The sequence below is a fragment of the Rhamphochromis sp. 'chilingali' genome, assembly GCF_963969265.1.
Source record: "Rhamphochromis sp. 'chilingali' genome assembly, chromosome: 3".
NCBI classification, from domain to species: Eukaryota; Metazoa; Chordata; class Actinopteri; order Cichliformes; family Cichlidae; genus Rhamphochromis; species Rhamphochromis sp. 'chilingali'.
The window spans coordinates 2,288,944-2,303,330 of NC_137931.1; the positions used below are offsets into that span (position 1 = coordinate 2,288,944).

At 41.0% G+C, this 14,387-nt stretch overlaps 1 protein-coding gene across 3 annotated transcripts in view; it reads right to left on the bottom strand.

The window, feature by feature from the left end:
- Positions 1 to 11,182: 11,182 nt before the first annotated feature.
- hecw2b (HECT, C2 and WW domain containing E3 ubiquitin protein ligase 2b) overlaps positions 11,183 to 14,387 on the bottom strand; it is a 78,688-nt gene continuing 75,483 nt past the window's right edge. For all 3 annotated transcript variants that reach the window (XM_080876841.1, XM_080876840.1, XM_080876842.1), the window contains one exon: positions 11,183 to 13,791. In XM_080876841.1, the coding sequence (XP_080732967.1) occupies positions 13,680 to 13,791 (112 nt within the window). In that variant the 3' untranslated portion in view covers positions 11,183 to 13,679. The remainder of the gene's footprint in view (positions 13,792 to 14,387) is intronic.

The following is a 14,387-nucleotide window of genomic DNA, read 5'->3' on the forward strand; positions in this document are numbered from 1 at the left end:
TCAATAATCATTGTCATAATGATGATGATGATTATTATTAATTACTATTGTCTCTGCTCAGTTTATTATTATTATTATTATTAGTAGTAGTAGTAGTATTATTATCATCATCATTATTATTAGGGCCCGAGCACTGAGGCCCTACTGTATCTTTCATCTTCTTCTTCTTCAGGCGAAACAAGTGCCTTTTTGAGGGCTTTAACATGCTCAAAAACTCATGAAATGTTGCACACGTGTCAGGTCTGGTGACAAATTTCGTATTTTAATGGTTTTACATATGAGCATTGGAAAATGGCTCTGGAGCGCCACCTATGTGTTGTTAAATGCAGTCCTACGAACACATCGTTTGAGCTACATGAATGAAATTTGACCCACATGTGTATCATGCTGACATGAACAAAAAAGTCTGTGGGACCATTGACACAAACCCAACAGGAAGTCCATCATTTTGGACTGAATGTGACATTTTGGCTCAGTTTTTGCTATTTCCAGGCCTTGTACTTTTGCAAACTCCTCATCGGGATTTGATCTTATCAGCTTCATATTTGGTCAGTGCCAGCTGCACACCTGGGCCATGTTAAATTGTGGAGCTGTTGAGTTTTTGGGATAGGGTGTGGCCGTGGCGCCACAACCGATCCAAAATATCAATTACCAGTCTTATGTTGTTAGTTATGTGTCTGCCATTCATAAAACCAGACTGTGTTTCATCAATGATATCATTAAGTGCACATTTTAATTTTTTAGCCAAACACATAGCAATTATTTTATATTCATTATTCAGTAGTGAAATATGTCCAATTTTCTATCAAAAGGGCATCTTTTTGAGGGTTAGGAATCCAAGTAATTAGTCCCTGAGTCAAGGAAGGAGGGAGCTTTTCATTATCAATGCTTTCAATATATACTTTATGTAAAAAGCGTGATAAGTTCTTTGAAAATAATTTGTAAAATTCAGAAGTCAACCCGTCACTCCCTGGACTCTTATTAGGTTTAATTTTATTAATAGCACATTCAATATCTAGTGTTGTGATGGGGGCATCACACACAGTTATTATTGTCACTAATTGTTTTAATATTACCTAAGAAATTATAGAATTTTTCCATGGCTTCTGTAGAAAAATTAGATTTATAAAAAGTTTTATAAAAAAGTTCACAAGTCTTGGAAATCACTTGAGGTCGTGTGTGATGACCCCATCTGAACAAAGTTTAGTCATGCTGCCAAGTGTATTGTCATGCTTTTCTAATTTTAAAAAATAGCTCGAGTTTTGTTCTCCCTCTTCAAGCCATTTATTTCTTGACCGCACAAAGGTGCCTTTGCCTTGTAAATATATATATTATCTCATTTTAATTGTAAAATTTGAAGTCTGTTCCGGTTATCTTCAGATAAATGATCAGGTGATCTAGACAAAGCGATAATTTCAGAAATTATTTCAGACTCTTCTTTTTTTCTATTTTTAACTATTTCAGCTCCTCTTTTCATTAAAAGGGACCTCAATTTAAATTTCATGAACTCCCAATTTTTACAAAAAACTTTTTCAAAACATGCCTTATTCCAATACTCATCTATTTTTGTTTTAATTTCCTTTACCAAAGAATCATTCAGTAGAAGACAATTATTTAATTTCCAATATGAATTCTACGGTGGCCCTGAGAGGCCAAACAGACTGCAACTTCAGAAAACACCAGCAATAAGAAAAATGCTGCAAAAGCACACAAAACACAACGGAAATAGGAAAAAACACAATGGAAGTGTTTCTGGGGAGACAATAACCTGACGGACCAGTTGCAGGAAGCAAAATAAACTCTGGACCCCACGTGACTACCAGTTGTCAGGTGACTAGTGATGGTAAATTCAATTCTTTTTACTAAATCGAGTTTGAATGAGTCACTCGCCAAAGTGAATCGGATTTTTTGAGTAATTTAAGTCAGTTGACCAGAGAGTGCAAAAAATTTACATTTTTCACTCAAACTTAATTTTATTTCTCTTTTCATGTAAATTCTGCTAAGATGAGTGATTGGAAAAGAAAAAACAATTATTTTTATAGAGCAAAAAAGAGCAAAAAAATTTCTAAAGGGAACATTTATTTTTATTTTATTAGTATTTTCCTCAAATGTGTCAAATATATATTTTCTCATCTAAATGTCCTCTGAGCTGTGAGCCAGGGGGCGGTAATGCACCTTAACATTGGTTGCCAACCAAGCTGTGAGCCAGGAGGGAGGGGGTGAGTACTCAAATGTGCTGTTAGCATGTTAGCAGAGTGATGCTACTGTGAACTGAGGAGTTATTGTCTTGATGTGAGCTTCTACTCAGGGTTTTTTCCTCCAGTGCAGAGCAGAAATGTTTTTGTTAACAAACTGGCTGTTGCTTCCCCCCCAATTTTAATTATAAGTTAGATATATTTCTACTAATGAGATTAGTTTGCTGTTCTGTTTGGCTCTCAGCGAAGGCGGTCGCACTTTTCTCCTCTCCTTCTCCTTACCTTATCTTCCCTGCTTAGCCTCTTGTGTCCTTGTCTTGTCTCGTGTGTAGTTCACTTCCCTGGAACACTCTCTCACAGTCTGTGTCTAAAAACCTAAAAGAGAATTATGGATTTGATCAACTGGTCTCTGAATGCTTTTGACACCCTCTTCTCAACGAGAAGTCTGGGCTCGGGAGAGCCCGAGTGCCCTGGAGGGACTTTCCCTGCCGGATACACGATGGACGGGTGGCAGACCTGGAGGGTCGTGTGCTTGCGGTCTGTCGATCGAGAACACTGAAGATATCGACCTATTCGGAACCATGATAACAGGGTTCTTGCTGATCGGAGCTGGCTTGGCCCTGGCTTATCGGAGAATTAAGAAAGCGGAACCGGCTGTTCAAACCCCCACAAGGCTGCCCGCTGGGATTGGAACGATGGGACGAGGTGCGGCTTCTCAGAAAGGGCTCACTGAATGCAGCAGGTTAAGAGCTTGGAGGCGCTAACGGCTGCAGTGAAGGCTCAGAATAACACCTCTGAGCGTATATTGGATTACATCAGGGAAGAGTCCACTCGGAACAACACCTCTGGGCGGAAGCTGGATTACATCGCGGATCAGTTGGCTGCGGTCGTGAGGTCTCAGAATCTGCTATGTGAGCAAAAGTGTGAAAAGACCACGGAATTGAAGGTAAATAACATCATGGAGAAACTCGCAGCTATCCAACGGGAGATTGAGAGACCAGTGTCGGAGTGTTAAAAACAGCTTGAAATTCTCATGAGTTGTTTGTAAAAGAAAAACCACCATTATAATGCGGCTACCCCTTCGGTGCCAGCTGTGGGCTCAAGCTGAACAAAAACTCCCTGATAACGACTGTGTTGAGTCTGTTCCTTCACATTCCATGCAAGGCCACCTGGGTTGGCTGGTAAACTGTTTACTTAGCCTGGCAGGGTGAAGGACACTGTCTCAGCTGAACTATGGACACGCACACACATATACACTTACACTGATGAGCACACACTCATCCCCCTCCCTTTCCAAACGCCTTCGATGCTTGTTTCCTGCGGGGGAACATGGCGGGTCTGTGTGCCGCGCTGGAATGGTAGCGCTGTGCAGGGCGGCTGCTGTGTTCGCTTCGGATTACTCCTCACCCCCCACCCGACCCTGTGGCTTGTCATGTCTTTCACAATGTTGTGCTGTGGACATTTATGGCTTTTTGTGCAGGGGAGTTTTTTTTTGTTTCCTGTACTCATGCTGTCCCACCATGGAAGCACAGCATGAGTAGAGGTCTCTTTTTTCCTCTTGTACTTTCCCCATTGTAGTGTACATTTCAGTGTTTTTCTGTAACGCTACCGATCTCCGACTTGTATCCCCATGTAATGTCTGTGTTGTGTGTGTAAGGTCGGGGGGGTCCCATTTCACTGCAGGGCAACCTGCATGTGGCGAATAAAGCTTTGATTGATTGATTGATTGAGTAATAGCAACAGGGATGAGTCAGTGAGTCAGTTGGGTGTCAGTAAAGTGATTCTGGAGTATTGAACGATTCGTTCATTATTCGCACATCACTAAACCGAGCAGATATTTGAAGTTTACACACCCACATTCACAGGCACTGAAAAAATGTTAAAAGTTTCTTTTGTGACCCAGAAAGATTAATAAGAGTTGTTGTGATATTTTGATACCATGGTAGCATTTACAGGATATTGTTTTATAGTGATATTATACAGGAAAACTGTTACTCAATAAGGCCCATTTACTAGTTGTTTTTCTCTTTCTCTGTGACCCAAGAATTAATGTGTAAGAATCACAGGATGGTACCTCAAGGTCGAAAACACCACAGAGATCACTTCCTTACTCCCATCCTCCCTTCCTTATCCTTTAGAAAAGAGCTTGTTAAAGGCCAGGTGGTTTGTTTCAGAATTCACTAATGAAAGAACTCTGTATTCTATGTCTAGGAGTGTATTTTGCTGGAATGATCATAAATTGTAGCTGAACTGATAAACTACACACAGGATACTTCTTTGCTCAGAAGGCAGGAAGACGTTTCCTTATTTGGTCTGTACCGGTCTGAACTGAGAATCTGCTGACACACGAACCTTTTTTTTTCCTCTATATAAACTGTTGTATACTGAATAAACCTTTGAGTTGATTTTGGAAGAGCAACCTGAAGCAGTTTCTGTGTCATTTTGTTCTCCCAAGCTACTCCCGGCGCTGTAACTAACCTGCTGAACGGCATACCTGAGCTTACTTTGAATAATTAATTTTATACAGAACTCTGCTTATCGGTGCTCACGCCTTGGAGGAAACCCGATCCATGGAGAAACCCGGGACGGAGATTTCTTTCAATTTGGTGTCAGAAGTGGGATCCGCTGACGAAGGTAAATACACGTCTTTAATATTTATATGGGACTGTATTATACCTCTCTCAGTGATTGATCTATAATGAAACGGGATATGCTGACGAAGTTTCACTTAGTGATCCAGAGAGATACACTGACGACTTCCTTAGTCCCCGAATAAAGTAAATTAAAAGCAGAAAGACACAGGAGATTGCCTGTTGTATTGCGAGAAGTTGCTCGTTAAGTGAGAAATTGCTCACCCAAACAAAAATTGCTAGCTAGCGATAAGATTTAAAGTAACCTCAGCTGTGCCGCAGCAAAATACTAACATAAATCCTTCAAGCGTGTAAACCCCTCTGGAAATCACTGAACATGGGTCAGAATAATTCAAAGACCACAGACAGGTCCGATAAAAAATCGAAATTACCTGTAAAACCAAAAAATAATAAAATACCAAAAGCGAAACATCAGCATTTACCACAACCAGATTTTCCATTTCATACATTATGACTCCATCTGCAGCAACCAAATTATCTCCATTTGAAATAAGACTATTTCCAACACCATGGTCAGCTTCCAGAGGGGCACCGCTAGTAGAAGGTGATGTATATTGCATTGTCCGACTATGTTCACAATCTGGTAGAAACACTGAATAATAACTATCAGAAAGTTTGTCTCTCTCAGCCTCTCCCCTCCACAGTTCCACCAGTGGAGACAAGGAGATGCGGTGTTGGTGAAGTCGCTAAAACCAAGGACACTCAGGGAGGCCGCGCGTTTTCCAGCCCCCAGACTGTACTGGCAGTGACGAAGAACCAGCATCCTCACAGACGGACAACCTCAGTGGATTCATGCCAGCAGGGTTAAGACCAGCCCAACCAGACCATCTCAGGTGTCGGATCAAGCAGACGACGTCTCCGGCGGGCCAACGCCCGGAACCAAAACAAATAAACACACAACGGGTAGATGACATCTCCGGCGAGCCAGCGCCCGGATCCAATACACCTACACACACGCAATCACTGATTAACACACAACACCTGAAAGAGCCAAGACTCAGAGAGCTCTTTGATGCTTCACCTGAACAACAACAAGGTACTCAAACATCCAGCAGGAACAGAAAGCCGAGAGTACCACATGATGTCTAATCTGATAAAGCTAGACTCATTCCATCCTGATAATGGAGAAAATGAAATGCCCATTGTCATCATACGACGCTTATTCTATGTCTCTCGAACCTGGGACCAGGCCAGAAGACGACTGAAGAACTGTTTTTCTTATATATTTAGGTTATTTATCATATCTATCGCATTAACTTTAGGATTTTTCTTTGCTATTTTGTATTGTAGACTGCAACCATGTTCACATTTCTGCAGGTCGTATCTTGCTGACAATACCTCATGCTCCATTTGGCAAGACACCAACCTAGTACGCTCCTTACGTTCCCTAAAATCAGTAAATGGCAACATAGACGCCACTAATAAACCATTTTATGCGCCCTCTAGAGCAGGAGCTAACGCCTGGTATGAAAATGCCAGAACAGCCGCTCGTGATTTAGGAAACAGTAACTGTTATGTCTGTTCAAAGGGTAACCCAGAACAGGTAATAGTAGGATACCCCATATCCGGTTTCCCCCTCACTGAGGGACTAGAGAAAATCGGCGGAGATAATGCTCTCCTTAAAGACACTTTACAGTTGACTCTGACTCTCGACTGCTTACTTAGACACACACACACACCAACTAACCCTGAGACTCCATTAGGCGAATTATTGAAGTTATCTAATGACACGGCAGGGACCTGCGCCCCAATGAAACGCCCCAAGAATAGGTTAAAGCCCTCACTACCCCTAGGACAGATCCCTCTCCATTTTAATACTAGTATGATATGTCTGCGCAGACTAAAGTTAACTGGCCCAGACACACACATAGATTATACAAAGGATAACTATACATTTTTCTCTGACTCCCCAGGTGCACGCTGTAATGAGACATGGCTAGCTGTCTCTGTGGCTGAAGTTGTATCATATCTGGAGGAACACACACACAGTTCAAGTTCGAGCGGAGAATCGATCATTGTTCCCCCAGAAGGTGTATTAAATGATACTGACTGGGGGGAGTTAGTTAAATCACACATAGTCACGCGCCTAACTAGAGCAATCTCTAACGGTTATTGGTTGTGCAATAATACCCTTAGATTAGCCTTACCTGTTAATTGGACCGGTACCTGTGGTCTAGTGACCGTTGATGTATGCTGTACTTTCATTCCCAATAACACCGCCCCTAACGGTTCATTCACACAAGCTATGAATAGACTTGAAGCATTGAAGATAGAACTAATTGCCAATACAGGTCACGGTCAGTGGCTACATAAGTGGCTACAGGACACGTTTGGAAGATGGAAGGAACTAATTGTAGCCTTTGTAACCGTTGCCGCATGTTTTCGATAATTATTGTCTGTTGTGTGATACCATGTATACGCTCTCAGAATTTTGATATTAAGCTTGCTCGAAGGACCAGTTACATTTATGATTTGTTTTAAGTTTATGATTTGTCTTTATATTATGTTATTACATTCTGTCTTTATACTATGTTATCATTTCATGATAAAAGGAGGGAACTGTTGTGATATTTTGATACCATGGTAGCATTTACAGGATATTGTTTTATTGTGATATTATACAGGAAAACTGTTACTCAATAAGGCCCATTTACTAGTTGTTTTTCTCTTTCTCTCTGACCCATGTATTAATGTGTAAGAATCACAGGATGGTACCTCAAGGTTGAAAACACCACAGAGATCACTTCCTTACTCCCATCCTCCCTTCCTTATCCTTTAGAAAAGAGCTTGTTAAAGGCCAGGTGGTTTGTTTCAGAATTCACTAATGAAAGAACTCTGTATTCTATGTCTAGGAGTGTATTTTGCTGGAATGATCATAAATTGTAGCTGAACTGATAAACTACACACAGGATACTTCTTTGCTCAGAAGGCAGGAAGACGTTTCCTTATTTGGTCTGTACCGGTCTGAACTGAGAATCTGCTGACACACGAACCTTTTTTTTTCCTCTATATAAACTGTTGTATACTGAATAAACCTTTGAGTTGATTTTGGAAGAGCAACCTGAAGCAGTTTCTGTGTCATTTTGTTCTCCCAAGCTACTCCCGGCGCTGTAACTAACCTGCTGAACGGCATACCTGAGCTTACTTTGAATAATTAATTTTATACAGAACTCTGCTTATCGGTGCTCACGCCTTGGAGGAAACCCGATCCATGGAGAAACCCGGGACGGAGATTTCTTTCAAGAGTAATTTTAAAACTTAGTAGCAGCCGCCATTGCTGGAAACTGGAGTTTGGCTATGAATTCTGGGATATGGTGGGCCACGAAAGGACACACCCGACCCATCCTTCAAATTCAGGGAAAAGGAGGATGCATTTGTCGGCTGCATTCGGAGGAGTCTATGAATTTGGACAGCCTTCGGCGCGTCACTGTGACATAATTGGTCTACGAATGCGCCCTCAGCAGTGTTGCCAACTCCTCAGTAAGGAAAATCGCTATTGGTTGTCCTAAAAGTCGCTAAATGACGTCATCGCCTAATTTGCATAATTGATCATGCTAATCTAATTGTAACCTACGTTGTTGGAGAGAGAAATAACATCGTGGAAGAGACATAAAGTGAGTAAAAAACGTCCTAAATGCATTTAGAATTTATTTAGAACTACAAATTAAATTTCTTTTAGCAATTATTGGGATTTTTTAATGTCACAATTCCAACCCTGCTGCTTTACCCGGGCTTGGACCGGCAAAAGTGACCCGAAATAGGCACTCTGGTGGAGTTACTTTGTGTGTGGGTTCCAAGGCACTTGTAGCTATTCTGGTGGTACAATTTCTTCAGTTCTGACTACTTCTCTCTCTCTCGCGCTCTCTGATACCATCTGAGTATGTCCCCCCCAGTCCAAATGACATTCCAATGTTGTTGATGGGCCCTTCCTGTTCGAGCATTACTGTACACCAGTATACAAAGCAAGGTCCATGGATGAGTGGGTTTGGTGTAGAAGAACTTGATGGTCCTGCACAGAGAGCACAAATGCTGCTGGCAGTCCTTATGTCCAAATATATCCCCTCACTTTCCTCTCTTCTCTTTCTCACACCTTTCTCTATCTCTGATTTAAGTTATCTCTTACTCTTTTCTCTCCTTGGGAAATACAGCAGGTGTACCTTTAGCTAGCACAGTGTGACAATGTGTCTTTGGTGATTTTTGTTCCTGCCATCTGAAGGTACTTATGGATATCTGGACCAAAAAGTCTGTTCCAGATGGTTCTGGCCTACTTTAAAGATATTTGTATTAAAATGTAAAAAAGTAAAAGGTTGTCTGAAGTCGTCTCAGTAAATAGTATTCTAAAACTAGAAAACAACAAATCCTCAAAGTTAATGATGTGTAGCACAGATCAACTATTAGTGATTTTCAATTTATTCAAGATTTATTCAAGATTTATTCAAGCCAAAGGCAAAGATTTATATATTTGTCTTGTACTTAAAAAAAAAATACAGTTTCACTACCACTCAGAGAATGACTGGGAAGTGTTAGCAGAATATCCAAATATCCTCATTTCAGTCTTCATCTCACTTTTGCCATCATTCAGCTAGTTACATATAAGATAAGATTAGGTCCCAGGTGTACAGTAAAACAGCAATAATCTGCCTATGGATGATTCATAATTAACACATTCACATTTGAAATGTAGAAAATATTAAGGATTATATAATCTATTTTATAATAATAACACAATTCTTCTTGAGCTCTCAGTGCAGGCGGTCGCACTTTCTCCTCTCCTCCTCACCCTTATCTTCCCTGCTTCGCCTCTATGTCCTTGTCTTGTCTTGCGTGCATTACTTTCCCTTGAACAGTCTCTCACTGTCGTTCTCTAAACCTAAAAGAGAATTATGGATTTGATCAACTGGTCTCTGAATGCTTTTGACACCCTTTTCTCAACGAGAAGTCTGGGCTCGGGAGAGCCTGAGTGCCCTGGAGGGACTTTCCCTGCCGGTTACACGATGGACGGGTGGCAGAACTGGAGGACCGTGTGCCTGGCGGGACTGTCGATCAAGGACGCTGAAGATATCTACCTATTCGGAACCATGATAACAGGGTTCATGCTGATCGGCGTTGGCCTAGCCCTGCTTTATCAGAGAAATAAGAAAGCGGAACCGGCTGTTCAAACCCCCACATGGCTGCCCGCTGGATTCGAAGCGACGGGACGAGGTGCGACCTCTCACAACGAACGTAATATGGTCAACACCTTGGAGACGCTTACAGCTGCTGTGAAGGCTCAAAACAACACCATTGAGCGTATGAGGGGAAACATCAGAGAGAGGCCTGCTCAAAATGACACCCTTGAGCGACAGCTGGAAAACATCGCGGAACGGATCACTGCAGTTGTGAAGTCTCAGAATCAAAAGACTGACAACACCATGGAACAGAAGTTTGATACCATCATGGGGAGGCTCGCGGCTCTCCAACGGGAGATCGAGAGACCAGCCTCGGAGTGCTAGAATTCGAGCTGCTCACAAAGGAGAAATCAACAATATTCAACATTTGGACACCACGGCGCCAGCTGCAGGCCCAAGGCTGGAGCCCACCAAAACAACTCCCTGATAACGACTGTGTGATGACTATTCTTCCCATCCCATGAAGGACACCTGGATTGGCTGGAGGACTGTTTACTTAGCCTGATAGGCCGAAGGACACTGTCTCAGCTAAACTATGGACACGCACACACATACACTTACACTGATAAGCACTCACTCATCCCCCTCCCTTTCCAACGCCTTCGATGCTTGTGCCCTACCGGGGATGATAGCAGTCAACTGGACCAGCACAGATGCTGCAGGACCGGATGCGCTGTCTACGCCGGCTCTCTCTTACCCTTTACCCGCCCTGTTGCTTGTCTCGTGTTTCTATGGTGTATTGATAGTCATGTGCTTTTGTGCTGAGGTGTTTTTTCTGTTATCAAACTGTTCTCCCACTAGGAGCTCAGTCTGAGTGGAGTTTTTTTTCTCCTCCTCTTACCTCATGTAGTGTATTTTCGTTGTTTTTTCCTATCAGCCTACCTTCTGACATGTCTGCCCAATGTGATGTTTGTGTAAAGTTGGTCAGAAGGTTCCTTTGTGAGTGCGCATGCGCCATTAGCGTGCTGCCTGCTGTAACCCCTAATTTCCCTCGGGATGAATAAAGTATTCTGATTCTGATTCAATTATATTATTATATAAAATACTTTTATCATTGTGCATCTTGATGTTTGGTTTAATCTGGTATTATTATGAAATTTAAGCCCCGATTCATCGTCATTAGACACAGAGTCTGTCATTAAAAACCAAACAAAAACTTCAATAGAGATGAAACTTTATTTTAGAAGAGAAGTGCTTACAAATATTCATATATTAAAGTACGGTGGACTGGACAGACTGATTGGCTGTCAGATGTGTGGCTGCCACGTAAGGCTCAAAACTTTGGTACATTCTAGCCAGACAGACAAGTGACAGAACTGACAGAACTGTTTTCAGTACGAGAAGTATTTGAAGTGAATTTGTACATGAAATTTTACTCAGCTTCCTGCCAAAATGTATCTTTAGTCTCTAAAAATATAAAGAAGGAGAATATGTCTGTGAAGGTTCTCAGTCATCCAGGTCATCGTAGTCAAAGGAGCTTGCAAAGAAAAGCGTCTGGACTGGACACATCCTGGGCCATCTGACCTCAGGAATTCGCATGATAAAGTGGGGCCAGGTTTCACAATGAACACACCTGAAACTCTGGCTGATTGGGACCCACACCCAGTTTCACGCCTTGGCTCAGGCGATTAGAGGATCATCAGGGGGTCCTTTTGTCCCTCTGTGGGGGGAAACTCCCACTGGGTTTATATCTGGGACTCTCCACCATTTGACCTTAGAACTGAAGAAGCTTCTCGGATGAGAGGTGAAACGTCTTCAAGCAACTTAAAGAAGTCCAGACGCTTTTCTTTGCAAGCTCCTTTGAATAAAGAAGGAGAACAGTAGGTCCAAGACAAAATCAATTTCAAATATTTAAAGCAGCAGGAGTGGTTCCAATGTTCTAAATAAATAACTGTGCACTAAATAATTTACACTGTTGAATGCCATCTAACACACATAAACCTCTCTGCACAGTAGCAGTCTGTATGTTGTTACTTCAGGCACACATCCAGTGGTGTAAACCCAGTGGGACACTCATTTCAGCAAGAAAAGAAAGTAGATGAAGAATTAAGCATGTTTACACAACACTCATATTACAAGAAAATAAGTCAGAACTAAAGGGACAGTGAAAAGTGATGAGAATATAGACACATTCAAAGTAAGTAAGTAATTGAGAACTTGTGTCAGCATTAATGATAGTACATCAGAATTACTCAGAAATAATTAGTTTCATTAAGGGCAACTTTTTCATGCACTGCTTTTAGGTTCCTTTTTAGTCTTTAATATTCTGTGCATGAAATAATAATATAAACCAAAGTCCAGGACTAAAGATTTGACTTGTTTTTCTGTGGTAGTGCAGTGCATGCTTAAATTTATACTGCATCCTAAGTGAAGATCTGAATATACAAAAGAGAATAAACTAACTGCAAAGTCCTTCGAACTGGATTTTATGGGTAATGTTCATGCTTCTACCATTACAGAGTTTTTACTGCTGAATGACTGAAGAAGGTCCAGGTGCTTAATTGGCTGACATCTAAGTCTTTCATCAGTGAAAAACATTTGATACATGAGGAAGTGAAAAACACAACAAAGAAGACTTAAGTAACTAGAATCCTATATCAGACAAGGAGATAACATTCCTTTTCCAAAGACTCACTCAATAGTGATAAACATGACACGATCCCGTCTTAATTTTTATGAGATGTGTTTCTGCCATTAAATTCAAATTGACTTTTTTTTCCCTCAAACTCCTCAAATTTTCTGTCTTAATTTATATTTTACATAGCATCCTAATGTTTTGAAGACTGGGGTTGTAAAAGTAAAATGATAAATTGATGATCATATATTGGTTGTCAATATAGTAACTCAGGTAAGTGGTGACCAAATATGTTTTTGCCAACAGATCCAGATCTGGTAGAGATATCACAATCTACACTGTAAAGCTAGCTAGTTAGTTCAGATCACACATGTCACTCCTGCATCATTAGAAAACGAGTTAAACAACAGGGTAGCTGCAATACCAAAAATGTCTGACTACACTCCAGAATTAGCTGAGGACAAAGTCCACTGAAAAAACAAAACAAAATTACCTTAGGTCTACCTCAGCTTTTTAATAAATAAATGCACAACCTACACATAGTGAAGTTACTACATCACAATAACATGCTGTATTACAAGTGCATTGTAGAGACACATAGTCTTGGATGGTCCTTATAGTCCTCCAAGATCCATCCAAACTCAGTTAAAGAAGTAGAATCAGGTCAATATTCGCAGGGAAGGCAGTGGCTGCAGGTTCTTTAATTGGTCTAACCATTTTAACCTCCTTGATTCCCCCCCCCCCCAAAAAAAAAAAAAAAAAAAAAAAAAAACTCAGGCGCCCTTGACCTCTGATTGGTCAGATCTTGGCAGTTCCAGTCAGAGTCCTAAAGCGAGCGCAGGTCTTCATTTGTCATGTCACATAGGTGAAAGCAAGTTATTAAGTAGGTGTAAAGTACATGCAGGTGCAACAAAAAAGGTTTACCTTTGTACACAAAACATTTCAAAGGGTCAGATCCTGTAACAAAACATCCTGTTATAAATTTAAATCAGGAGTTGGACTTCAAAATCTGACTTTTAAACGTCACTATCAGCAGCAGTCTTCCAGGGGCAGACGCAGGGTAAACTGGGATATGGGGGAGACGAGAATCTCATTCCAGTCCAAAGGTGCTGGTCTCTTCCACAGCAGTCAGCAGCTTCTCATACAGCACTGAGAAAGATGGGTACGGTGGTAGGTCCAGCCGGTTGAAGCAGGTGTGAGCTCTGGAGAACAGAGCAGAGACAGTGTTGTTCATCAGCAAATGCTTGAACAGAAGCCACAGTGTGTATTCTGGATGTATTAAAGCACAGGCCACTGACAGGATACATAGAGAAGCTCAAATCTAAGAAAAATCAGGTTTTATTATCATAATTACTACAGTGCATGACCGAAATAAGTGCCTGGAAATGCAGAGAACTTTAATATTTAATATCATAGACACAGAAATAACTAGGATTACCCCAGCAAACTAAATGTGGGGCACAAAGTTTGACTGTGTGAGAATATTACCATTTCTTCTTTTTGCATTAACATTTACAGACGTGACAGACAGACAAAAAACATGTCAACGTTAAGAAACTCAACTGAAAAGAGAGAAAAATAAACAAATTAAAAAACATATTGTTGCACCTGTATGTGTAATCATAGCATGTTTCTGTGAAGACTAAGTATCTTTCAAGTTCTTTTCTAGTATAGCACATATATACATAATAATACATTTTTGATTAGAACCAGAAATCCTATCACTATTGTATCATATCAAAATTACCCCTACATGGAGAAAGAAGGAGAGCACCTCTGATTAAAAAAATATTACATT